The 27,322-nt window shown below is 50.0% G+C and overlaps 2 protein-coding genes across 14 annotated transcripts in view; both read left to right on the forward strand.

Moving 5' to 3' along the window:
- Nucleotides 1-9,219, forward strand: part of SS18L1 (SS18L1 subunit of BAF chromatin remodeling complex) — a 39,849-nt gene extending 30,630 nt beyond the window's left edge. For 7 of the 10 annotated variants that reach the window (XM_077952135.1, XM_077952136.1, XM_077952137.1 and 4 more), the window contains 2 exons: nt 1,306-1,433; nt 5,868-9,219. In XM_077952135.1, the coding sequence (XP_077808261.1) occupies nt 1,306-1,433; nt 5,868-5,894 (155 nt within the window). In that variant the 3' untranslated portion in view covers nt 5,895-9,219. Of the gene's footprint in view, nt 1-1,305; nt 3,295-5,867 lie in introns of those variants that run through there. The other 3 variants (XR_013400105.1, XR_003720207.2, XM_015148654.3) reach the window with 2 other exon arrangements.
- Nucleotides 6,017-27,322, forward strand: MTG2 (mitochondrial ribosome associated GTPase 2). 4 transcript variants are annotated; one of them, XM_015148639.3, is made up of 8 exons: nt 6,017-9,790; nt 19,538-19,605; nt 19,756-19,964; nt 22,377-22,524; nt 24,238-24,353; nt 25,313-25,531; nt 25,684-25,822; nt 26,824-27,318. In XM_015148639.3, exons 3-8 carry the CDS (start codon nt 19,761-19,763, stop codon nt 27,216-27,218), a joined length of 1,221 nt encoding a protein of 406 aa, XP_015004125.3. In that variant the 5' UTR covers nt 6,017-9,790; nt 19,538-19,605; nt 19,756-19,760; the 3' UTR covers nt 27,219-27,318. The 4 variants fall into 4 exon arrangements, with proteins under 4 accessions (XP_015004125.3, XP_028683059.2, XP_015004124.3 ...); XM_015148638.3 differs by having other exon boundaries at nt 9,766-10,127; XM_028827226.2 differs by lacking the exon at nt 19,538-19,605.

Genomic DNA, 27,322 nt, shown 5'->3' on the forward strand with positions numbered 1-27,322 from the left:
GAGTTCAAGACCAGCCTGACCAATATGGTGAAACCTCGTCTGTACTAAAAATACAAAAATTAGCTGGGTGTGGTGGTGGGGGCCTGTAGTCCCAGCTACTCAGGAGATGAGACAGGAGAATTGCTTGAACCAGGAGGTAGAGGTCACAGTGAGCCGAGATCACACCACTGCACTTCGGCCTAGGTGACAGAGCGAGACGACTCCTCAAAAAATAAAAATAAAATATTACTTGAGGCTCAGTGTGGTGGGTCATGTCTGTAATCCCAGCACTTTGGGAGGCTGAGGCAGGAGGATTGCTTGAGCCCAGGAGTTCGAGACCAGCTTGGGTGACATAGTGAGATCATCTCTACAAAAAATACAAAAATTAGCAGGGCATGGTGGCACACTCCTGTGGTCTCAGCTACTTGGGAGGCTGAGGCAGGAGAATCGCTTGAGCCTGGGAGGTGGAGGTTGCGGTGAGTCAAGATCACACCACTGCACTTCAGCCTGGGCTGGGTGACAGAGTGTGACCCTGTCATTAAAAAAAAAAAAAAAGGCCGGGCGCGGTGGCTCAAGCCTGTAATCCCAGCACTTTGGGAGGCCGAGGTGGGCGGATCACGAGGTCAGGAGATCGAGACCATCCTGGCTAACACGGTGAAACCCCGTCTCTACTAAAAAATACAAAAAACTAGCCGGGCGAGGTGGCGGGCGCCTGTAGTCCCAACTACTCGGGAGGCTGAGGCAGGAGAATGGCGTAAACCCAGGAGGCGGAGCTTGCAGTGAGCTGAGATCCGGCCATTGCACTCCAGCCTGGGCGGCAGAGCGAGACTCCGTCTCAAAAAAAAAAAAGGCCTCTATCGTATCAGTTCTTTCCGGAGCCTTTGACTTAGGCTTCCTAGAGACGGTGCCTCTGTCTCACCTGCCTGCAGGTTTCCAGCAGCTCCTGTGATCATTAAGTTACAAGTTGCAGCAGCCAGTGTGACTGGTGCCAGTGGGTTCTGGAGGGCTCTCCTGCCCTCAGGTAGCAGCAGCTCGGGGGAGATGGAGAGAGCCCATCAGCCCTCCCCATGCTGGTGGGGGCCTGGGGCACCGTCCTGGGACCTCACAGGACTGGAGGGGCTGGGGAGTCGGTTGTGTGGTGCTCTCGCTGTTCAGAGTTAACGAGGAGCACGTGCAGGTGCCAGGCGTTCTGGAGATTGACAAAAGGCTGATGCATTGAGACAGGAATTTTTTAAGGAAAAGAGGAAGAAGCTTTTAGAAAATTTTTAAGTTAAAAAAAATAAAGATGCGCCCGTTTTGGCCTCACAGTTCCTGGTGTTTTCTCAGGGCCTGCCCAGGGAGCCCCGTCACAGTACCCCAGCTACCAGCAAGGCCAAGGCCAGCAGTACGGAAGCTACCGAGCACCGCAGACAGCGCCGTCTGCCCAGCAGCAGCGGCCCTACGGCTATGAACAGGCAAGCTTTCTGGATGTTTCCAGATGTGCCCATCCACCGCGCCTGTGGAGACATAATGAAGATTTCTCTTATGGCCGTGAGGAATAATGAGCTGGAACTAACTGGCTTCCAGGGTTCCTTCCAGAATGTTAAGTCTCTGAGCCTGTAAGGTTTTTCAGAATTACCTCTGTGTATATGCTCACCTCAGTCATCCAGCTGGCTTTTCATACCCTGAGCTCACCGTTAGATCTGCATGCCTGGTTCTCACATTCGTTCACTCTGCCAGTGTTTGTCGCGTACTGGGCACGTGTCCGGTCTCTGCTGGGTGCTTGGTGTGTGGCCGTGCCACGAACCCTGCGCTTTCAGAGCTTATTATCTCGCTACGGAGACATAAAGTTGTCCCATAGGCCAGACCGTGCTGAGATCAGAGTGGCGGGCCCCGAGTGGAGCCCGCCTTCCAGGTGGGGGCACAGGCGGCTGCATTTGGCCCCTGTGGACAATTCCAGGATGAAGACACAGCGGGGAGTGGCAGCCCCAGGCTCAGCCCAGGGAGGGGGAGCCCTTTCTGCCCAGGAACAGTGAGCAGGGCTTTGAAGGAGCTGAGGAAAGAGAAGCTTGGAAGATGGAAGAGCGGGAGCTCTTGGGACAGTGAGGAGGCCGGCTTGGCGGGAGGTGACAGGGACAGGTGGGCGTGGGGGCCTCCATAAAGCAGGCATCGCCTTCCCTCTGGAGGAGGACAGGGTCTGTGTGGCGGGAGCACTGCAGGAGCGAGGGCCTCCTAGAGGAGAATGAGCCAGGCACAGGAAGAGGGCGTGCCAAGGTCCTGAGGCACCGGGAGGTTTGTCCCAGTGAAGGCAGCCCGAAGGAGGCTCGGTAGCTGGAGCATGGGGCATACGAAGGAGAATGGTCTTGGACATTTTTTGGAGCCTCCTTTGAGAGAGTCCTTAGCAGGAAGTGGGTCTGTGTTGGTGAGTCTGAGCTGGCCAGAGGTGTTAGGGACACTTTACACCGCCAGTGAAATTTCAAAGCACTACGTCGATCAAGGTTGTTTTTCTCAGGGAACTGGGTAGGTAAGAGGCCGAATACTATTTTTTAAATGCTTCTCGTCCTCCTCCCTCAAGAGGGCAAAGGGTCACCAGGTAGATGTAGAGAAGCCTAAAGATCATGTAACACAGGCCCCCTGCCAGGGCACAGTACTCAGAAGGTCATGCCTGGGAAGGGCACGCCGATGAGGCATTTACACAGACGTTAGGAGTGCTCCTGGTGTGCTCTCAGGACACCGTGAGGCCACTGCAGCCGACGCCAGGGGCCGCCTCTCCCCAGTGTGTGCTGGGCGCCGGTCAGCGGGGAGCAGGCCCCAGCTTGGCCCTCTAGGCTTGCACAGGAGCGTCATGCTGGGGTCTGGAAGGACAGCAGTCTGCATCCAAATTAGAATTAATGATTCTGACGAGACACTATACCTCCTTCATACAGTCCTGAAAATAACTTACTTGGATTTTGTGAAATAAGTGAATGTCCTAACTTAATTATAAGACTGAACCAGAGGACATATAACTTTATGCCTACCTATGAAAGGACCGTGACTGGTTGTGGTGGCCCATACCTGTAATTCCAGCACTTTGGGAGGCCAAGGCAGGAGGATTGCTAGAGCCCAGGAGTTTGAGACCAGCCTGGGCAACATAGCGAGACCTGTCTCTACAAAAAATAAAAAAAGTAGTCGGGCATGGTGGTGCATACCTATAATCCCAGCTACTTGGAAAGCTGAGGCAGGAGGATCCCTTGAGCCCAGGAGTTCGAGGCTGTAGTGAGCCGTGACTGCACCATTGCACTCCAGCCTGGACTATAGAGAGCAAGACTTTGTCTTAAAACAACGAAAAAGAAAGGCCAGGTATGGTGGCTTACACCTGTAATCCCAGCACTTTGGGAAGCTGAGGCTGGTAGATCACCTGCAGTCAGGAGTTCGAGACCAGCCTGGCCAGCATGGTAAAACCCCATCTCTGCTAAAAATACAAAAATTAGCAGGGTGCCTGTAAGCCCAGCTACTCGGGAAGCTGAGGTGGGAGAATCGCTTGAACTGGGAAGGCAGAGGTGAGCTGAGATCGCGCCACTGCACTCCCGCCTGAGTGACAGAGCGAGACTCCATCTCAAAACAAAGAAAAGAAAAGACACAAAGCAATGGAGAAGACAGAGAATTCCACATTTAGGGGGAAATGTGTCCATCTAACTGCAGAATATTAACATAACATAGTCTTTAGTCAGAATCAAGTGTAACTGGCCATGGCGTTTTGGCACAGCACTGCCGGCGTTGGGCGTCTCCTAGGGGCCGTCGTGCACACGGTGTTATGTTTGCAGCATCCCTGGCCTCCACCCACGATGCCAGTAGCACCCCCGTTGCCCAGTCTGACAATTTAAAATGGCTCCAGACATTGCCAGATGCCCCCCAGGGCAAAATTGTCTCCATATGAGAACCACTGGGCTACACTTAAAAATGTGCTGAGGTGGCCAGGCACAGTGGCTCACGCCTATAATCCCAGCATTTTGGGAAGCCGAGGTGGGCGGGAGCAGACGGAGACAGACGAAATCGCGCCATTGCACTCCAGCCTGGGCAACAAGAGCGAAACTCCCGTCCCAAAAAAAAAAAAAAAACACTGAAGTGCTGAGGCGTTGGGGCTGCCCATGGTTTTACAGGGCTCAAGGGCTGCCATGCCTTTAGCTGAGCAGCTCTGGCTTTGAGGCTTTCCATCTTACCCAATGGTGCAGGGGCAGAAAGACATCAGAACGGACTCCTGCTAACTAGGACCATCACAGGCGGCTCTGGGAATGAAAATGTGACAGGCTGTGTTCACCAGGAACGTTATGTGGACTGGATTCTTGGTCAGGCGGGAACAGCTTTCCTCCCTCCCCGACTTCCTTGCTGCAGGCACTCAGGAAATCTGATCATTAACTAGCTGGGGGCACAGGGAGACTCAGGCATGCAATGATCGTTGTCTTCCTCTGTGGCAGTCACCCGAGCGGCTTTTACCACAGATCCGATGCTCCGTTTCGCTGCTCAAGGAATTCTCTGTCTTGTGGCCTTGTGGGGCATGGGCTCTCTAGTTCTCTCTTCATGCTGTTGTTTTCATCTGTTGTTGTTGTTGTTCTTTGAGACGGAGTCTCGCTCTGTTGTCCGGGCTGGAGTGCAGTGGTGCGATCTCGCTCACTGCAGCCTCCGCCTCCCAGGTTCTAGCGATTCTCCTGCCTCAGCGTCCTGAGTAGCTGGGATTACAAGCACGTGCCACCACACCCAGCTAATTTTTGTATTTTTAGTAGAGACGGGGTTTTGCCATGTTGGCCAGGCTGGTCTCGAGTTCCTGACCTCAGGTGATCCTCCCACCTCAGCCTCCCAAAGTGCTGGGATTACAGGTATGAGCCACCATGCCTGGCCTCTTTTTTTTTTTTTTAAGACAGGGTCTCACTCTGTCGCCAGGCTGGAACACAGTGGCATGATCTCAGTTCACTGCATCCTCCACCTCTCAGGCTCGAGTGATTCTCCTGCCTCAGCCTCCCAAGTAGCTGGGATTACAGGCACGTGCCACTACCACTTGGCTAATTTTTTTTTTATTTTTAGTAGAGACGGGGTTTCACTGTGTTGGCCAGGCTTGTCTTGAACTCCTGACCTCAAGTAATCCGCCCACCTTGGCCTCCCAAAGTGCAGGGATTGCAGGCATGAGCCACTGCGCCTGGCTGAAGCTACTTTTTTCCATTTTTTGGTACAGATGGTGTCTTGCTGTGCTGCCCAGGCTGGTCTCAAACTCCTGGGCTCAAGCAGTCCTTCTACCTCAGCCTCCAAATTCAGATTTTTTTTTTTTTTTGGAAATAGTGTCTCACCCAGACTAGAGTGCGGTGGCATAATCATGGCTCACTGCAGCCTTGACCTCCTGGGCTCAAGCCATCCTCCCACCTCACCTTTCAAGTAGCTGGGACTATTGGCACACGCCACCACACCCGGCTAAGTTTTGGATTTTTGTAGAGATGGATTCTGGCCATGTTGCCCAGGCCGGGTCTTCAGATTTTTTATAGATTGAAACGCATTACCCTGGTCGTCCCGCTCCCGTTTTCTTACTTTAGCGGGCTGGGGGACAGATGGTGTTTGCATCAGCTCCCAGGGGGCCAACTTGGAGGAGAGCCTTCCTGCATAGCAGGCCCAGTGTAAGGCTCTGATGCCAGGCCTGGCACAGGCCCAGCCGCAGCGATGCCAGCGTGCGACTGAACGAATGAACCTTTGGCCCTCTCTACGTTGTTAGCCCCAGGCTTGGCCGGTGGCTTCTGGAAAGCCGTTCGCTGCCCGCCTGAGATGTGGGCAGAGGTGGTTTGCTTGCCATTGTCCCTCCTACCCCGTGTCCTGGCTGGGGTGGACGTCTGTCTTCCTTTTACTCGTGACTATAGGGGTGTAATCTGTGTCTTGATCTCTTTTAGGGCCAGTATGGAAATTACCAGCAGTGAGGGACACACGTTCTGGCTGGAGCCCTTGTGGTAGCGTGTTCATCCAGGGGCCGGATGGGCTGGCGGCAGCTCTGGTGAACTGTGACATGTTGGTTACCCTTTCGCCCAGTGCCACGTCTGCATGTGAAGCGTGCTCATTTCATGCTGGGTATGACGCCGAGCGCGCACCCCTGGCGCGAGACAGCGCTTGGTGGTGTGATACTTTTGGTGCTGTGTATAGTATTGTATGTCGGTACATGGAGAGGTGTCCTTTTTTTGTCCCCCTGCCCCCTTCTCAATGTTCCTAGCTAGCTTTGGGGGCCATTTTGTCATCAGCATTCTGTACCCAGGGGGCGGGACAGATCTCGAGGACACCACAGTCCACCTGTTCCCGTCAGCAGACCTTAGGTCTCGTTCCCTCCCCGTGCAGTGTTGTCGTGTGGGTTGTCAACTTCTCTTTAACTGGCTACACCACAGCTGGACACACACAGCCCCTGGAGGGCAGCCTCTTCCTGTGCCTCGATGGGGTGGGTGGGAGGGCATCTTCTGTGTGTTGGGCCAGTTTCTGTTACATAACGAAAAGGATAAGCACCTCCCACGGGAGAGGCCACAGATGGCCACTTCCAGAGCTTGCTCATTGCCTGTCTCTCGCCAGCTCCGTTTATCCAAAAAGGTACATAGTTTTGAATTAAAAAGTAAACAGGGATCAGTGACTGTATTCCAGATAAATATGAAACATAGTTTTGAATTAAAAAGTAAACAGGGATCAGTGACTGTATTCCAGATAAATATGAAACATAGTTTTGAATTAAAAAGTAAACAGGGATCAGTGACTGTATCCCAGACAAATACGAATCCCTAAGGGCCGCGGGCGAGTCGCCTAACCCGGGGCCGGCGGCATTGCTGAGGGAAAGAGGCAGCTCTCTGGGTTACTCTGGCTCTGACCCTTGTTCAGCTGATGGTCATTTCTGGGATTGGAATAGTTAATACGCCCGATTCTAAGTTGATAGGTAATTTAAAATATTCAAATCAAATTTTCCAAACAGTTGGCAAGTTGTTTATTTTATATTATTTCTTCCAGGACCTACTTGCTCAGATCTCCAAGCAAGCATTTCTTTTCTTTTAGGGATGTCTGAAAGTCACATCCACTAACATTACTGTGTTCTTTCTAATGAAAAGTAAAGGTTTTTTATAGAGAAACTTGAGTAATTTTTACATTTCTAGGACATTAAATCCCATTTAAATTCTGTGTGAACATTAAAGACAGCACACTTGCAAAAGTATGGTCAAAGGAAAAAAAAAATCCCACATTTCCATTAATAAGTAGCATGGACTTTTGATCAACCTTTACGTGGAATAATAATATTCATATTTGCCATTAATCCTTTTAAAAAAATCTTTGGATAAATGCTGATGAATTTCCAAGAACTACCAAGAAAATACAAAAGATATCCAATGCTTGATATATGAGGCCTACTAATAATGATATTTCTCTTCAATTGATGTTTTGTTTTAAAAGTTAAAATTCTTGGCCGGGCACAGTGGCTCACACCTGTAATCCCAGCACTTTGAGAGGCTGAAGCAGGCAGATCAGCTGAGGTTGGGAGTTCAAGACCAGCCTGACCAACATGGAGAAACCCCATCCCTACTAAAAATACAAAATTAGCCAGGCATGGTGGCGCATGCCTGTAATCCCAGTTACTCGGGAACCTGAGGCAGCAGAAATGGCTTGAACCTGGGAGGCGGAGGTTGCAGTGAGCCAAGATTGCGCCATGGCACTCCAGCCTGGGCGACAAGAGTGAAACTCTGTCTCAAAACACACACACACACACACACACACACACAGTTAAAAGTAATTATCCAGAGTTGCTTTAGAATTTACAAGTCACTTATGTGTTTTGCCTGAATTAATCCTGACAGCCCCTATGAGGAAATCTGGAGTAACAGTTCCCATGTTAGAGATGAAGAACTGAGGCACAGATTAAAGGACTTGCCTGTGCCGAATACCAGTCCTGTTCCAGGACATTCTCCCCTCCTCTACGGGACAGATGTCACACACAAATGGGGACAGAAGTGTTTATTTTGTAGGCGTAAGGGTTTTTAAAACCCTTAACACTGGTGAGGGCTTAAAAATAAATATATGTTCATATTAAATTACTGAAATGAGAGTTAATTGCTAATTGACAAACGTATTAGCAATTTCAGTTAGGGAGTCATCTCCCTTGATTTTGTTCTTTTCCTGTCGATTTTCATAGAACTAATTTGCAAACTCAATCGGGGACTAAAATTTCCCACTGAAAATGTTAAACATTTTAGATAACTGTGAAAATAGTTTATTTTTATTCCTTGCCAATCTGGGAATATGCCTTTTATGTGTGTTTGTGTGTTTTTTTAAGTGCTGTATTAATAATACTTTCTGAAAGAAAAGGACACTTATCCCAAAACTTCAATCTGAAATGTCTTACATTAAGAATATCTTGAATGTTGTGTATATATTTTAAAAAGCACTTTGCAAAATAGTTTGTACATTTATTTCCTAATTTATACATGATTTTTGGTGTTAATATATTTAATGATTAATAACAGAATGTTTATTTAATGTGTTGTCCATTTTTATGTAATATTGTGATGGAAAGTGATGCCAGCAATTCCTTCTCATTAACTTACTCTATCTTCTGTCCTATGAATGTTGAGAAAAGCTTAGGCTAACATGAATTGTTTGTGAAGTGTGGTTGATGGTGCTTTGTTTTTTTCTGACTACTTCTATGGAAGGCCAGTGGAGAAGCAAAGGAAGATGTGAAAATTGACGCTCATTCTTCTTCTTGTTCCCTGACATCCAGCAAATTGTGAATTTGAAAAATGATGACCACAATTTTCAGAAGGGCTGACAAATTCATATTGGTATGCAAAAGCTCATCACCCATTAGGGTTTGTTGTTGAATCGACAGTACTTAGCATATTAAAACAGTACATCAGAACTCATGCCAAGAGTCTTTATGAATGGGATTAAGGTGGACAAGATCTCCTAAGATCTGAAAAGAAACCTTAATACACTCATATGGTTGGAGTCTTAAGTAAACCTCTGATTTTGTCAGAGTTTTTCTACGTATAGGCTTGAATAGGGGGCATCCCTTCAAAACTGTACAAAGAAGACTTTTCCATTTAAAAATTTTTAGCCACTTCATTTCTATTTATTGAACAGGTCAAATTTGTCTTGTTATTTGTGAGTACAGTACATTTAAAAAACATCCTTATCGGTTAATTTTTTTTTTTCAGCCGGAGATTGACGTATAAATTGTTCATGCTTTTGGTGTAATCTCTTAATAAACTGGTTCTTCAAAAATCATCCTATAAAGTGGGTTTTCATGAAGTTAATGGGATTTTGGTGTGATTTGTTTTGCAAATACTTACTACCAAGACCCGGTAGATTGTCACCTCGGCTCCTGGGCAGTCCCCGTGCGTCCGCGCCGCATTCCCCGCGGCGGGAAGGCGGAGCCAGGGACAGGGCGGTGGGGACGGCGTCCCGGGGCTGCCCTGCGGTCCCCACTGCCTGCTCTGCGTTGCCCAGTAGCCTCCTCGGGCAAGGGCGGTGTCCTCATCAGACCTGGGAGGCTCCGCAAACGCCGGAGGGGTCGGAGGAGCTGGGGGTCCCTGGACACCGGGTGGAACGGGCGGGGCGGCTGTCCTTGTGTTCGGCAGCGAGGGCGCCGGCGAAAAGCGCGGGTGCAGCTGAGCGCTCCGCAGCCTTCCCGCTGTTCCTCCTGCTCCCGCTCCTAGGGACAAGGTCCCTCCTCGGTTCCGCCGGCGTATCTTCTGCACCTGCGCACTAGGCAGGGCTTGGCGCTGCCCAAGCCGAGAGGCCCCGGAAGTGGTCGGCCGCTTGCGACGCCCCGGAAGTGACGTGCTCTCCCGAGCCGGTGAGTGCGGGAGCGGGGAGCTTGGTCCCCGGGGGTGGTCGCGGCCCGGGTGCGAGGAGGGGCCTCGGCTTTGCCGCGGGGTACGGGGCCGCTGGGAGCGGGAGAGGCCCCGGCCTAGGAGCTGAGAAGCCTGGAGGGCTGCCGGGCTGCGAACCGCGGTGGGGAGCGGCGCCTTGCTCCCCAGTCCTGCCCCACTCTTTCCGCAGAGCCGCGTTTGGGGGTCGGAAGTCCTGTCAGCCACCCGCGTGCTTCTCTGTCACAGGGATGGGTGCCGCGTGTGAGTTCCGAGTCAAGTTGTTTAGGAATTTGCCTAAGTATTTGCCTAATACTTACGGCTGTAAGTATTAAACATTTTCTTCTGGAATTTTAAAGTGATTATTGGTAGTGTACAGTTGCACAAAACAACATAAATATATGCACATTTGGATGATAAAAATAAAGTTTTGTATTGTAAACGCTCCTCAAGGAGACGCATTGCCAGATAGTTCACTGTCCGTGGGTGGCTTTTGCCCTGTGAGAGCCGGTTATCCGTTCTGTTCCCGTTTACGTTCTCGTAGCTGCAGCAGCGGAGGAATGGCGTTCACGCAGACCCGTGGATGGGAATCAGGGAATTGTTGGGCAATGTCGCTGGAGAAATACCTTTCTTTTGTAAAGGGGTGGACCCATTTGAAAAAAAATAGGAAAGGATAACTCATATTGTTTTAAACGCAAGTTCGTCCTCAGGCAGTTCTGTTTTAGCAGAGAGAACGTAGCAAAACTTGAGAAAATGGATTCCTTTGAAATTATCCTGGCCTTAGTCCCTTGGGAAGTCTATGTGTACGTGAACCTCAGTGGGAAGATTCCTGCGGTAAAATGCAGGTGTCAGCAACATGCCAGGGAGGCCAGAGGACACTGTGTGACTTTGGGCAAGTGACTTAACCTCTCTGAGTCTCAGCCTCCACTGCTTTAGATGGGCATAAAAAATGTAAAGTCAAGAATGAGGTTTCTGCTGAGCGCGGTGGCTCACACCTGTAATCCCAGCACTTTGGGAGGCCGAGTCGAGCCGATCATGAGGTCAGGAGTTCAAGACCAGCCTGGCCAACATGGTGAAACCCCATCTCTACTAAAAATACAAAAAAGTAGCCGGGTGTGGTGGCAGGCGCCTGTAATCCCAGCAACTTGGGAAACCGAGGCAGGAGAATCCCTTGAACCAGGGAGGTGGAGGTTGCAGTGAGCCGAGACTGCACCACCGTGCTCCAGCCCAGGCAACAGCGCGAGACTCTTTCTCAAATACATTTAAAAAAAAAAAATCATTTTTCATGCTCACAGGAGGATTTGAGGAGGGTTTATAAAGGGACCGTTTGCAAAGAGAGTATAGGTAAATGACGGTTGGTCCTTTATCCTGGAACTGTGTCAGTGGAGTTTCTACTCCTGGACGCCAAAGGATCAGGGAAGACAGCAGTACCAGGAGAGGGAAGAGTCACTGGGGAGGGCTTCTTGGACTGGAGGTGTAAGCCTCAATCTGAGTGGGCAAGGAGGTCCGTGTCCCAGCCTCCTGTTCCTGCCTCCGGTCTCTGGTAGAGGGCCAGGTCCCAGTAGGTTTTCCTAAGGGGCAGGCTCAGGCTCCTGACACACAGCACAGGGCAGGGTAGAAAGCTGGTCTGGAAAAGCAAGTGGAAGATAGCTCAGCATGCAGTATTACCCCTCGCAGGATATTATTGTTAGGAATACATTTAAAAGTGGATATATTGGTAGGGCGTGGTGGCTCACACCTGTAATCCCAGCACTTTGAGAGGCCAAGGCAGGTGGATCACCTGAGGTCGGGAGTTCGAGACCAGCCTGGCCAACATGGTGAAACCCTGCCTCTATTAAAAATACAAAATGAGCTGGGTGTGGTGGTGGGTGCGTGGTGGAGGATACTCGGGAGGCTGAGGTGGGTGGATCACTTGAACCCACGAGATGGAGGTTACAGTGAACCAAGATCCCACCATTGCTCTCCAACCTGGGCTACAAGAGCGAAACTCTGCCTCAAAAAAAAAAAAAAAAATTGCCAGGCGCGGTGGCTCACGCCTGTAATCCCAGCACTTTGGGAGGCCGAGGCGGTTGATCACCTGAGGTCAGGAGTTCAAGACCAGCCTGGCCAACGTGGTGAAACCCCGTCTCTACTAAAAATACAAAAATTAGCCAGGCGTAGTGGCACGTGGCTGTAATCCCACCTACTCGGGAGGTTGATACAGGAGAATCCCTTGAACCCAGGAGGGGGAGGTTGCAGTGATCTGAGATCACACCACTGCACAAATTAGCTGGGCGTGGTGATGGGTGCCTGTAATCCCAGCTTCTTGGGAGGCTGAGGCATGAGAATTGCTTGAACCCAGGAGGCGAAGGTTGCAGTGAGGTGAGATGATGCCATTGCACTCCAACCTGGGCGACAGAGTGAGACTCCTGTCTCAAAAAAACTTTCTGTGATGAGGGCAGTGTTCTAATCTGTGCTGTCCCATATGGTACCCACTCGCGATGTGACCATGAGCACTTAGATGTTGCCTGAGGGACTGAGTTTTTACATTTTCATTAATGTTAGCCAAATGGCCACATTTGACCAGTGGGGACTGTACTGGACAGGTTAAGGGCAGCCTTGTTGGAAGGAAGATAAAGACACCAAAGAGCGGCGTGAAACAGTGGGATTTGTTCATCTGGCAAGGGAGAGCCACAGCACTCAGCAGACCTCCAAAGAGAAACTGAAAGGGCAAACAGGAGGAAGCAAATTAGGCAAGATTCCGAGTTCAGGTCTCTGGTTGGCTTTGCGGCCTTCTCTGCGGTTGATCTTCAGGTTCCGTGTCACCCGCGGCAGGAAGTCTGGTTTCCAGAATATCCGGGCTGGATGGTGTAACGTCCCAGCAGGCTGAGCTGTGACTGTGCTTGTGTTGATGAGCCTGAGTCGTTTTTCCCCGGCCTGTTTTTATGCCCCACCCCTGACCCATCTGACAGCTCTGGGTTAAGTCTCTCCACCTGTCTGCCTCAGTTTCCGCAACTTTAAAATGAGGATGATGAAGGACTTCACAGTTTTATGAGGACTGAATGAGTTAATCCCTGAAAAATACTTAGAACAGTATTTTGCAAGTAGTGAGGTAGAGGTCTTGAAGGTTTATTGTTAAATGATTTTCAGGTACTTTTTGTATTTGGCACTGCCATAAATGGGGTTTTTTTCTTAATTTTAATTTACAGTTGTTTGCAGCTGGTATTTAAGAATACAATTGATTTTTTTATATTAGCCTGATAACCTGCCATCTTGCTCAGTCACCTTATTGTCTTCTTGTAGACTTCCTGGGGCTTTTTTTTTTTTTTTTTTGAGATGGAGTCTCGCTCTGTTGCCCAGGCTGGAGTGCAGTGACGTGACCTCGGCTCAGTGCAACCTCCGCCTCCCAGGTTCAAGCGATTCTCATGCCTCAGCCTACCGAGTAGCTGGGACTACAGGCGCCCGCCACCACACCCCACTAATTTTTATATTTTTGGTAGAGATGGGGTTTCACCATGTTGGCCAGGCTGGTCTCGAACTCCTGATCTCAAATGATCTGCCCACCTCGGCCTCCCAAAGTGCTGGGATTACAGGCGTGAGCCACCGTGCCCGGCCTTCCCTGGGATTCTCTATGGAACTCTGTCCTCTCTTCTGTAAACAGGGACAGTTTTATTTCTTCCTTTTTTCCTTTCTTTTTTTTTCCCCTTTTATTTCAGTGTGTGAAAGGACATTGTTGCATTGGAATGGTGCATGTGGAGGCCCTTTTTCTCCATCGTGGGAGGGAACCGTTCGGTCTTTCTTCATTAAGTGCGATTAGCTGTAGGCCCCGTGTAGTGCCCTTATCAGGGCGAAGATGTTCCCGTCTCTTCCCAGTTTGCTGAGATGTTTTGTTTTCCTCCTCGTGAGTGGGTGTGGAGACGGTGGTACCACCTGTTGATACACAGAAGTGCCTGGGCTGAGTTTCGACTGCTTGATGTGGCCTTGTGTTGAGATTACCCCTACTAGGTCTTGATGTGTAATCCTTTCTGAACTGCTGGATTCAATTGGGTGATATTTTGTTAAGAGTTATTTGCATCTATGTTCATGAGGGGTATGGTCTATAATTTTGTTTTTTCATAGTGTCAGGTTTTGGTGCTAGCCTCATAGGATGAGTTGGATAGTGATCTCACTTCCTCTATTTTCTGAAAAAGTGTGTAAGATTGGCATTGTTTCTTCCTGGAATGTTACATGGAATTTACCAGGAAAACAAGCCGAGCTAGAGTTTTCCTTTGGGGAGTGTTTTTTAATAACAAATTTAACTTCTTGAGTAGATACAGGGCTATTTTAGATTGTTTATTCTTGTGTTTCTTTAATAAGTTGCCTTGTTCAAGAAATGTGTCCATTTCATGTAAGTTGAATTTGTTACTGAATTTGCTGGCGTAAAGTAGTTCCTAGCATTCTCTTGCCCTTCTGCTGTCTGTAAGGTGTGTGCTGATAACCCGTGGAACATTCTGACAGTGGAGAGTCGTGCTCTCTTGTTTTCCGGATCAGGCTAGCTAGAGGTGTGTTAGCTTGTCTCTTCAGTGAGCCTGTTTTTTCCCGTTACGTCTTACTGTTGTTTCTTTGTTTTCTTCTGCTCTGTATGATTCTCCTCCTTCTACTCCATGCTTACTTTGCTCTTTCTGGTTTCTTGATTTGGAGCCTTCGGTTACTGATTTTAGATCTTTCTGCTTTACCAAGGTAACCATTAGAACTGTAAGTTTCCTTCTAAACACTGCTTTAGCTGCATCTCTTAAATTCTGGTATTTCGCGGTGGCGGGCGCCTGCAGTCCCAGCTACTCGGGAGGCTGAGGCAGGAGAATGGCGTGAACCTGGGAGGCGGAACTTGCAGTGAGCTGAGATCGCGCCACTGCACTCCAGCCTGGGCGACAGAGCGAGACTCTGTCTCAAAAAAAAAAAAAATTCTGGTATTTTGCATTTTCATTATCATTCAGTTCAAAACATTTTCCAGTTTCTCTTTTGATTTCTTCTCTGACCTGTGGATTATTTAGAAGAAGCTTGTTTAATTTGCAGGTTTCCTAGATATTTTCTAGCTATTGACTTCCAATTTAATTCTGAGAATATTCCCTGTGGTTGGCATTCATATACTTCCCACCCCTCCAAAGCCACAGGAGCTCTGTCACCCACGCTGGACTGCAGTGAGTGGTGTGATCACAGTTCACTGCAGCCTCCAACTCTTGGGCTTAAGTGACCCTCCTACCTTAGCCTCCTAAGTAGCTGGTATTATAGGCATGCACCACCATGTCCAGCTAATCAGCTAATTTTCTTTTTTTTTTTTTTTTTTGGTGGACACAAGGTCTCACTATTTTGCCCAGGCTGTTCTCGAATTCCTGGCCTCAAGTTATCCTCCCGCCTTGGGCCTCCCAAACTGCTGGGATTACAGGTGTGAGCCACTGCACCCAGCCTTTCTGTATACTTTAAATAATCTCTAGATTATTTATAGTATAATACAATGTAAATGCTTTGTAAATAGCTGTTATACTTTATTTTTTAAATTTAAAAAAATTGTTGTATTATTACTGTTTTGTTTGTTTTCCAGATATTTTTGAGCTGAGGTTTGTTGACTCCACAAATACGGAGGGCTGACTGTATATGATTTCTTTTAAATGTATTGAGACTTCTTTTATGACACATCTTATGGTCTGTTTTGGTGAATATTCCACCTGCACCTGAAAATAGAGTATACTTTACAGTTGTTGGATGTACTGTTATATAAATGTCAACTAGATAAATATTTTGATAGTATTGTTCAGATTTTGTATCTTTACTGTTTTTCTATTTTTAGACATAGGGTCTCAGGCCAGGTGTGGTGCTTGTAATCTCATGCTTGTAATCTCAGCACTTTGGGAGGCCAAGACAGGAGGATCGCTTGAGACCAGGCTGGGTAACTGGGAGACCCCGTCCCTGCAAAAAAATTTTAGAAGTTAGGCACAGTGGCACTTACCTGTATCCCCAGCTACTCGGGAGGCTGAGGCAGGAGGATCTCTTTAGCACAGGAAGTCAAGGCTGTAAGGAGCTGTGATTATGTCACTGCACTCCAGCTTGGGTGACAGAGTGAGACCCTGTCTCAAAAAAAAAAAAAAAAGCGTCTCGTTCTCTTGTTATTGCTCAGGCTGGAGTGCGGTGGCGTATTCACAGCTCACAGCAGCTTTGAATTCTTGGGCTCAAGTGATCCTCCCGCCTCAGCCTCCCAAGGAGCTAGGTCTACAGGGGTGCGCCGCCATGCCCAGCTAATTCCTTCAGTAGAGACGGAGGTCTTGCTATTTTGCCGAGGCTGGTCTCGAACTCATGGGTTCAAGAGTTCTTCCCGCCTTGGCCTCCCACAGTTCTGGGATTACAGCCAGGAACCGCTGTGCCCAGCTGGCTCTTTTTAATCTACTTTGTCAGCCTCTGCCTTTTAATTACAATTTGTACACGTGAACATTTAATGAAATGATGTATATGGTTAGATTTAGATGCACTTTTATTATTGCTTTCCTGTTTGTCCCCTCTGTTTTTTGTTGTTTGTTCTTTTTCTTCTGAATTGTTGGGCTCGTTCTGAGCATTTCATTTATCTGTTGGCTTCTTGGATCTGTGTCTTTGTGTTGTGTCTTAGTCATTGCCCTGGAGGTTCCAGTCTGCACACCTCTTAGCCTTCACTGTCTGCTCAGAGTTCATACTGTGCCCCTCACAGAAACGTGGGGACCTTGCAGTCATCTGGGTCCCTTGAATCCCCTCCTGACCTTTCTGTTGCCTTTCATGTGTATTACCTCTATGCGCGTTGGAAGCCCACTACACAATATTTTTTTTGTCTAAAGTCTTACATATTTAAGAACTCCTAAGAGGAAAACAATAGTATTTTATATTTACCATTTCTGTTGCTCTCCCTTCCCTCCTCAAGATCCAGGCTTCCCTCTGGTATCATTTTCCTTCAACCCGAGGAACTTTCTTGAGCGTTCCTCATACAGCAGGTATATTAGTGACAAACTGTGTTCGTTTTCTGCCATCTGAGAATCTTTATTGCACCTTCCTTTCTGAAAGAGATTTTCCCCGCGTATAGAATGCCTCGGTGCCTCTTTTCTTCAAGCACTTAAAAATATCCTACATAATGGTAAAAAGCAGGGTGGATCCTGGCCTGGGTCCTGGAAGAGAAGGATGCTCTTGGGAAACTGCTGAGCCCCGAGCCCCACCTGGAGCTCAGTTAGTAGCAGTGCACCAGTGGAGGCCACACAGGTGCGGCTGTGGGGGACACTGGGGAGGAAGTCCGCGGGAATGCCTTTGCACCTTGTCCACAAATCTAAAACCATCTCAAAATCGGCGGTCCTTTAAAATATATTTACAGGAAGGATATCAAGGGGAGGGTGTCCCATGGACAGGTGGGCCGGCATGGGAACTCAACCAGTCGGGGAACAGAGACCTGCCGAAGAATGGGGAGCTCTGGGAGCAGGCGGGGAGGTGGAGCTGTGGGCATGTCCCAGTAGGGGTTGAGCAGCTCCATAAATATCTTAAAGGGCACGGAGGCACAGTTTCTTATAGTCAGAGAATGGAGTTAGCAGGACCACAAGAGAAAATTAGAATGAGCCCAGAGTGTTGAGTTGGGAATGAGGACGTCCTGCTCACAGCTGGCCTGCTGCTTCCTGTCTGCTTCCTGTGTCAGGGCCGGCCCGGAGTCAGGAGAGGCTGAGGAAGCCGGGATTGACAGCTGGCCTGCCGCCTCCTGTGGGATTGACAGCTGGCCTGCCGCCTCCCGTGTCAGGGCCGGCCCGGAGTCAGGAGAGGCTGAGGAAGCCGGGGTTGGGACGCAGACTCTCCTGAGGGGAGAGGTGCTGCTGGGACTGGGGCCCACGTGGGAGGGTATGGGGAGGGGCTGTTGGTCATGGCCAGTCTCGATGGCACCCTGGTTCTGGAGGGGACACCATTGTCTGTAGGAAACACACATGGAAGGTTCTGGGTATAGGGAAGTCCAGTCGGCGACTGACTCAAGTGATTCCGGAGGAAGTTCTTTGTACTCTTCTTCCAGCTTTTCTGTGATTGCCTCAGAATTAAAGCAGAATGGCCAAGGACCCCGCAGAGGTAGTGACCCCCCAAAGGAGGTGGCACCTTTTGGAGGAGTGAGGCCGGGGAGAGGGAGGCGTCCGAGGCACTGTGAGGGAGGAGGCGGGCGGTGTCCCCTCGTTGTGCTCCCGCGCTGGCCTCGTGTTGAGTTTTCAGCCATCCACTGGGGCCCCTTCTGTACACACCTCTCGTAGTCAGGACGGGGAGCGCCTTGTAAGGTCCCTCCTGTGGGACCTGCTGAAGAATGGGGAGCTCTGGAAGCAGGAGGGCATTTGTGCTCATGGTGAAGGTAGGGGCTGTCCTCTCCTGGAGGGCAGGGTCAGCGACTTCCTCACTGTGCCCTTGGCACTGGCAAGGTAGCTGGCTGTCATGAGCGGTGGAATGAGTGAGTGACGGCTTAAATGAGGCTTTGAGAGTGACAGTAGCTGGCACTTAGAGTCTGCAGCTGTGCCGACCCTGCCGCCCCAGGGGTGTTTCCACCCACACCGCACATCAGGCACCAAGTGTGTGGGTTTTCTACACCAACAATTCGCCCGTCCTCTGCAGACACCAGCCAGGCATCCTCTAATTCAGTTCACTCTGACCCTGCCGTGGTGATCACGGACCCCGGGGTTAGGGGCTCAGTCACACCAACCCGCCCCCCACTTCAGATGTTGACCGCAAGTAGTGGGTCCCTGGGGTACCCACACTTCTGTCCATCTTGCTACACATTGGGGGTTCCTATGACCCCTTCAGGTTTGATGATTTACGGGAGTGGCTCACAGAACTCAGGAAGGCACTTAGTTTGCATTGCCAGTTTACTATAAAGGATGCCACAGCGGGCACAGGTGGGCAGCTGGGTGAGGAGGGGCACGGGCGAGGCCCAGAGGGTCCTGAGCACAGGAGCCTTTGTACCCAGGGAGTTCTGTGGCTGCCCTCACAGCACAGGGATGAGTTCACCAAACTGAAAGCTTTCCCAAGCCCCTAGTTCAAGGATTTCCATGGAGGCCTCGTCATGGAGACATGATCAGTTATGAACTCAGCCTCTAGCCCCTCTCCCCTGTTTGGAGGGTGGGGGTGGGGCTGAAAGGCCCAGGCTTCTCATCATGGCTTGGTCTTTATGATGACCAGCCCCCTCCCAAGGCCATCCAGGAGCCCACCAAGAGGTGCCTCATTAGAACAGAAGACTGCTGTCACCCAGGAAGTCCAAGGGATTTAGGAGCTCTGCACCAGGCACCCCTATCACCCCTGTCACTCAGGAAATTACCAGTGTTCTGAGAGCTGTGTGTCAGGAGCCAGGAGCAGAGGCCAAGTGGACACTTCTCATTCTGTCAGTGCCACAGCCAGGGCTGCTGTTGTGCAGCCATGTGAATCAGCTCAGCCCGTCCTCACCCAGCCCTGTCCTTACAAGTGAGGAGGCTGAGGCCACACAGGTGCGTGGCCTTCCCTTAGAGTTGCTTTCCAGAGCCTGGTGCTTAGCCGCTATGCTCCATGGTTAATATTCTTGTGTTCCAATATAACAACTTGAAAATTACACAAGATAACACTGTTGATAACATTTGAATAAATGGGTGTTTTTCAAGAAATTTTGACTTGCACTTCAGATTTCCTTTTTAATATTTTCGTTGAGCGGATACTTGCTATTCCATAAGAGGATATGTCCAGTGTTGTGGAAGATTTAATGTTTTCAATCCTTTGTACAGAAATCCTGCTCCCAAGTCACAGATAGGCTGACGGGTCAGAGGACAAGACGTGACCCAGGGCCGAGACGGTGAGTGACCAGGAGAGTCAGACTCATCAGTTCACTTGTTTGTTTGAGAAACGTGCATGGAGACCTGCTGCATGAGACCCTCCTCTTCCGTTTCTGTTTCATGCCCAGGGTTAAACCAGGCATCTCATTTTGCCAATCTGACTTCTGTAGGGGCCATGTCACCTGCAAGGCTTTTCTCAGCAAGATTGAGGACCGTGTTTGAGGACGTGGGGCATTGGGCTTTGTCCACACGGGCTGGCCTCAAGCCCAGCCGGCGACTGCCACAGCAGGCTTCTCCCAGGCTGCTCTCGGTCGGCTGTGCGGACCACGCCAAGCGTCAGGAACTCCCGGGGAAGAAGCCGCTCTCTGAGAAAAAGCTGGTGAGACTTCTGGAGTCAGAGCAGCTTGCCTGTCTCCTCCTCAGAAGGCACAGGGTGTGGTTTTGGGTCCTCCTCTTGATCTCATCTCTGTGATCTTGGTGATGGGGCATGTGGAGCTTCCTGAAAATGGTGGGGTGAAACGCAGGCCTGTGTGCGAAATCCCACACTCAGCAGATCCCAGCAGGCTGGGAGAGGCGCTGGATGCTTGGAAAGCTGTGATACAGGCTACTCATTTTACCATGAGCCTGTGTATCTTACATGTATGTTACATATATCCTTTAATATGTGTGGCTATTTCTTAAAACAAATGTAGGGGCTGGGCGTGGTGGCTCATGCCTGTTATCCCAACACTTTGGGAGGCTGAGGCAGGCGGATCACTTGAGGTCAGGAGTTCGAGACCAGCCTGGCCAACATGGTGAAACCCTGTCTCTACTAAAAAAAAAAAAAAAAAAAAAAAAAAATTTAAATAAATAAATAAAAATAAAACAAGTCAGGGCAATAGACCCTCCATTTTATGGTTCTTTAAGCCTTACAAGTTTTTCTTGTTCTGTTTACCAAAACCTCCTATTTAAAACATGAATTGTCTCTAATAAATTCAAGAAAATGCACATTTATGACTCCCTTCATTTCCTCCTGAATGGAGGGGCTTTAGATAAACATTACTGGGACAAACCGCACTTCCAGTGGAAAAGCTGCTTTGGTGGGATGTGTGCTCAAATAGCTGAAGTGTCTGCACAGGCTTGTCTCATCCCCAGCGGAGAAAGTGAGCCGAGGTTTTGTCCTCCGTGTAGTGCTCACCAGTGGGGCTTTCTTCCCTGTCTGGTGGATTTTGCTTGCGTTGGCACATGACGGCATTACATATTGAGATTTGGAAATAGCAGTTCATGGTTTTTCCACATGGTGGTGCCAAAGAATCTTAAAATGTTTGTATATTTTCTTTTAAAAAAAAAAAAAAACAAAAAAGCTGCATTTGAGGAGTATTAGATGGGAGTGCAGAGGCAGCAGCCCTGGGACAGGGCTAGGGCGCATCTGTCCGTGCACATGCATGGGCAGAAGCCAGGCGTCCTCCCCAGGGTGTGGTGAGGTTGCAGCACCCTGGGCCGCGGGAGCTGACCCTCCTGTGGTAGGAGCTGTTGTGTGTTGAACAGTATCCTGGTTGGTTCTCTCTTTATCCAGATTGTACCTACCTTAGTGACCTAAAGAACAACTTTCCGGCCGGGCGCGGTGGCTCAAGCCTGTAATCCCAGCACTTTGGGAGGCCGAGACGGGCGGATCACGAGGTCAGGAGATCGAGACCATCCTGGCTAACAAGGTGAAACCCCATCTCAACTAAAAAATACAAAAAATAACTAGCCGGGCGAGGTGGCCGGCGCCTGTAGTCCCAGCTACTCGGGAGGCTGAGGCAGGAGAATGGCGTAAACCCGGGAGGCGGAGCTTGCAGTGAGCTGAGATCCAGCCACTGCATCCCAGCCTGGGCGACAGAGCGAGACTCCCTCTCAAAAAAAAAAAAAAAAAAAAAAAAACAACTTTCCTGGCCGGGCGTGGTGGCTCACGCCTGTAATCCCAGCACTTTGGGAGGCCGAGGCGGGCGGATCACAAGGTCAGGAGATCGAGACCATCCTGGCTAACACAGTGAAACTCCGTCTCTACTGAAAATACAAAAAATTAGCCGGGTGTGGTGGCGGGCACCTGTAGTCCCAGCGACTCGGGAGGCTGAGGTGGGAGAATGGCGTGAACCCAGGAGGCGGAGCTTGCAGTGAGAGATCGCACCACTGCACTCCAGCCTGGGCGACAGAGCGAGACTCTGCCAAAAAAAAAAAAAAACTTTCCCTCCAGCGAGGGGCTCAGTTTGCATCACGACATTTTTTAAATGAGCGCTGTTTTCGTCAGGCCCCAGAAAATACTCTTTCTTCAGAGTCGAAAGCCTGGTAATTATCCAGGAACGACTCTAACTCCTTGTTTCCCTGTCGCATCCTGGGAAACTGGAACTTTCTAAGAGTAAAGATCTATGATTTCAGGAATGGGTTTTTTTTTTTTTAATGGAAAAACACATTATTTAAGGACTATTTCCTAAACAAGATGTGGGTTTTTTAGGTTAAAAATGCTGATTTTTGTTGGTGGTGGTTTTAAATCAGTCTCACCCAGAATAAGAAATGCTGAATTTTTGAAGTGTAGGTTCACACAGAATACTTACATCTGCATTGTGGGTTTACCTTGGTCTACAAATGCTACTGACTTGTAGGAACTGTTTTTTTTCTTTGGATTTTAGAAGCGATTAGCAGTATTAGTGTCATTAACCTGTAATTGTAATAGGCTGTCGTAAATGGAAGAGGCACATCTCAAATGGATGTATGGTCTCGTGAAAGGACCTCGGAGTGTTGAGATGACGTGGGATACTTGTGCTCTCTGTAGAAAAGGTATTTTGTGGACTGTCGGAGAGTGCTTGTCTGTGGAGGAAACGGAGGCGCCGGGGCAAGCTGCTTCCACAGTGAGCCCCGCAAGGAGTTTGGAGGCCCCGATGGAGGGGACGGAGGCAACGGCGGACACGTCATTCTGAGAGGCAGGTGCCCTGGGGCAGTGCGGGCAGGGCTGGGGAGAGGCTGAGGCGGGAGGATCACTTGAGCCTGTAAGTTCAAGGCCAGCCTGGACAATATAGCAAGACCGTGTCTTTTTTTTTTTTTTGGTCTCAAGGTTTGTGGATCTACAAAAAATTTTTGAAAAAATTAGCCAGAGGTGATAGCGTCCACCTGTGGTCCCAGCTACTCAGGAGGATTGCTGGAACTCAGAAGTTCAAGGCTGCAGTGAGTCGTGATCACACCACTGCACTCCAGCATGGGTGACGGAGCAGTACCCTGTCGGAAAAAAAAAGGAAAAATTTTTTTTTTTTTTTTTTTTGAGACGGAGTCTCGCTCTGTCGCCCAGGCTGGAGTGCAGTGGCACAATCTCGGCTCACTGCAAGCTCCGCCTCCCAGGTTCACGCCATTCTCCTGCCTCAGCCTCCCGAGTAGCTGGGACTACAGGCACCCACAACCGCGCCCGGCTAATTTTTTGTATTTTTAGTAGAGACGGGGTTTCACCGTGGTCTCAATCTCCTGACCTTGTGATCCGCCCGCCTCGGCCTCCCAAAGTGCTGGGATTACAGGCGTGAGCCACCGCGCCCGGCCAAAAAGGAAAAATTTTTAAACCCAGCTAGGCGCAGTGGCTCAACCCTGTTATCCTAGCACTTTGAGAGGCCAAGGTGGGGGATCACTTGAGCCTAGGCGTTTGAGAGCAGGCTGGGCAACATAGTGAGACCCTGTCTCTTAAAAAATAAAAATAATAACCAGATGTGGTGGCACACACTGATAGTCCCAGCTACTCGGGGCTGAAGCAGGAGGATGGCTTGAGCCTAGGAGGTCAAGGCTGCAGTGAGCTCCGATTATGCCACTGCACTCCAGCCTGGCCAACAGAGGAAGACCCTGTCTTAAAAAAATAAACAAAAAAAACCCCTGATGTATGGATATCATTTTTATAAATTATATGGATATTCAGCCAGACACAGTGGCTCACAGCTGTAATCCCAGCACTTTGGGAGGCCAAGGTGAGGGTATCGCCTGAGGTCAGGAGTTCGAGACCAACCTGGCCAACATGGTGAAACCCCGTCTCTACTAAAATACAAAAAACAAATTAGCTGGGTGTGGTGGCGGGCACCTGTAATCCCAGCTACTCGGGAGGCTGAGGCAGGAGAATTGCTTGAGCCTGGGAGACGGATGTTGCAGTGAGCCAAGATCATGCCACTGCACTCCAGCCTGGCCGACAGAGCAAGATTCTGTCTAAAAAAAAAAAAAGAAAAAGCAACTTTGAACATGTTTTGTTTTGTTTTTTAATTTCAGGAGCCCAGAGTTTCCTGTCAGGGAACCTGACGTGCCGGTCGCGTGAAAGCACGAGGCCTGTGCGGTGGTCTCAGTGGGTGCTGCCAGCTGCTGGTTTTATTCACACTCACTCAGCATAGACACAGAGCGAGCTGGGAATGAAGCATTCACAACAAAGTCGTAGAATATAACTACTTTAAAAAATGAGAAATTTAAACATTTTCAGAAATGATAGCACATTTTGAAGGAAAATAAGAATTTCACTTTAAAAAAAAGACACTGCTGGTTCTGTAACTTCTGCTGCAGCCTCACTCCTCGCTTCCATACGTATTTTTAAGGTTCTTAAACTGGACCCAGAGACGTCAGCAATAGGCCGTGGTTGCCGTAACACAAAGGGACTGAGATTCTTGTTCTCGCTTTAGTTGACCAGCAAGTCAAGTCCCTGTCGTCGGTCCTGTCGCAGTACCAGGGTTTCAGTGGAGAAGACGGCGGCAGTAAAAACTGCTTCGGGCGCAGTGGCGCCGTCCTCTACGTCCAGGTGAGCCGAGACTGCCAGAGCTGGCCCTGTCCCTTTTGTTCTGGATCATCCGGCTCCTGGGGGCCACTGTGTGACCCACGGGGCCCCTGTGACTTGACACCCACAGCCAGGAAGCAGCACAGTGGAAGCAGAGGCTGGCAGACAGCGGGAAAGCAGCCCCACCCCTCGAAGCAACCCCAGACAGGCATTTGTACCAGGGTCGCACTACGTGCATGTCTAGTGAAAGACTCATGAGGCCGGGCGCGGTGGCTCACGCCTGTAATCCCAGCACTTTGGGAGGCCGAGGCGGGCGGATCACAAGGTCAGGAGATCGAGACCATGGTGAAACCCCGTCTCTACTAAAAATAGAAAAAATTAGCCGGGCGCAGTGGCGGGCGCCTGTAGTCCCAGCTGCTCGGGAGGCTGAGGCAGGAGAATGGCGTGAACCCGGGAGGCGGAGCTTGCAGTGAGCCGAGATTGTGCCACTGCACTCCAGCCTGGGCGACAGAGCGAGACTCCGTCTCAAAAAAAAAAAAAAAAAAAAAGACTCATGAAATGATTCTCTTCTAAAAAGAGGGAGCCCACGGCACGCACACTTCCTCTGCCTCTGGCCCCATGAATCGCCCTCTGACTGAGGGAGGCCACTGGCACCCAGCGGGCCTGCATCTCCTTTGTGAACTGTTTCATTCTTCTCTTAGATTAGCTGTTTTCCGGTTGCTTCAGTTCACCCTAATGTTTTAGAAACACTATTTGAAAAAGCCCTTTGTGTAGTCAGAAGGGTGTGTACCCAGCCCCATGAAACCTCTGGAGCTCTGGGACCTTCTCCTTGTACTCCAGAGCCGTCAGCAGAGGTGAGTGGGGCGGGCAGCCACCCGGCACAGTCTGCTCTTCTTTCCTTAGCACTTGCTTCAGGAATGGGTTAAGGCCACCTGTCCTCACTGCTCATAGAGCTCAGCTGATGAGTGCCTGCTGTTTCCCAGGTCCCCGTGGGCACGCTGGTGAAGGAGGGAGGCAGAGTCGTGGCCGACTTGTCTCGCATGGGAGACGAGTACATCGCTGCACTGGGCGGGGCAGGAGGGAAAGGCAACCGCTTCTTCCTGGCCAACGACAACCGTGCCCCTGTGACCTGTACCCCTGGACAGCCAGGACAGCAGCGAGTTCTCCACCTAGAGCTCAAGACGGTGGCCCACGCCGGGATGGTAGGTGTCCCCACTGCCAACAGCATCTGCACACACTGAACTCTAGAAAATCCACTGTTCTCGATGGGGATTTGCCAGTGGCCTAGAAGAGAACAGCTGTGCGGCTCACCTTTTTCCCACCTGTACACTGCTGACTTCCCTCTTTCCCCCAGGTGGGATTCCCCAATGCCGGGAAGTCCTCACTGCTCCGGGCCATTTCAAACGCCAGACCCGCCGTGGCTTCCTACCCGTTCACCACCCTGAAGCCCCACGTCGGGATCGTCCACTATGAAGGCCACCAACAAATAGCAGGTAGAACTTCCAGAATTCTCCCAAAGGTTACGTTTAAATGACATAATTCAGAAAAATAATGATGTAACTCTTAAATTTAGCTTTCTGTTTAAAATGTAGCATTGTTGACCGGATGTGGTGGCTCACCCCTGTAATCCCAGCACTTTGGGAGGCTGAGGCAGGTGGATCACGAGGTCAGGAGATTGAGACCATCCTGGCTAACACAGTGAAACCCTGTCTCTACTAAAAATATTCCACTAAAAATACAAAAACCTAGCCGGGCGTGGTGGCAGGCACCTGTAGTCCCAGCTACTCGGGAGGCTGAGGCAGGAGAATGGCGTGAACCCGGGAGGCAGAGCTTGCAGTGAGCCAAGATCGTGCCACTGCACTCCAGCCTGGGTGACAGAGCGAGACTCCATCTCAAAAAAAAAAAAAAAAGAAATTCCAGCCCTGAGGACAGTATTTCTTCCCACTCTGTCTGTGCCCCTCTTTCATCTGTGGAAGCTCAGCAGCATCACAACATGTGACTTAAAAGCTTTCCTTGTGCCGTTTGAGAGAATAAAACTTTTTCCCAGAAGACAATGTACCCATTAAAAATAGTAAGCCTGCTGGTAAGGTTATTTGGACGGCACTTTTTATTTGCAGAGTACTCTACAATAATTTCTGTCAGTAATCAGATTATTAGTAGAGTACAGGCAGCCATTTTCCTCTTTTTTGAATCCTATTTGAAGCAGAAAGAGAAGGTATTAAATGTTCCCTACTAGATGGACCCATCACCATGCCGGTCTCCCAGACATCTCCCAGCACTGAATTCCTCGGGTGTCAGTTGGCCCAATGAATCACCCAGGTGCTAAATCAAATGGCTTCAGTTCAAGGTGGTCCTTGAAAGGAAAGTGTTAGAACTCAGGAAATCCAGCCTCCGCAGTGGGCTCCAGGCCTTCCCTCCCAGACTCGAGATGGAAGGCGCTCTTGGTGCTGGCTGGGCCGAGTGGTCACCTCGTGTGCCCCTGTCTTCCCTGCAGTGGCCGACATCCCTGGCATCATACGAGGCGCCCACCAGAACAGGGGTCTGGGGTCCGCCTTCCTCAGGCACATCGAGCGCTGCCGCTTTCTCTTGTTCGTGGTGGATCTTTCTCAGCCTGAGCCATGGACTCAAGTTGACGATTTAAAATATGAACTGGAGATGTATGAAGAGGGCCTGTCTGAGAGGCCCCACGCAATCATCGCAAATAAGATTGACCTCCCTGAAGCCCGAGCCAATCTGTCCCAGCTCCGGGATCACTTGGGACGGGAGGTCATTGCGCTGTCAGCGCTGACTGGTGAAAACCTGGAGCAGCTGCTGCTGCACCTGAAGGTGCTGCATGACGCCTACGTGGAGGCCGAGCTGGGCAAGGGCCGCCAGCCGCTCAGGTGGTAGCCATGCCAGAGCGGGGTCGCCTCTGGGCCTCCCTGTCTGAGCAAACCTGGGTGTGAACGAGGTGGCTTTGAATGCATAAAGAAAGTGCCTTGTGGACACATAGG

This window comes from Macaca mulatta, chromosome 10 (genome assembly GCF_049350105.2).
Source record: "Macaca mulatta isolate MMU2019108-1 chromosome 10, T2T-MMU8v2.0, whole genome shotgun sequence".
Lineage (NCBI taxonomy): Eukaryota > Metazoa > Chordata > Mammalia > Primates > Cercopithecidae > Macaca > Macaca mulatta.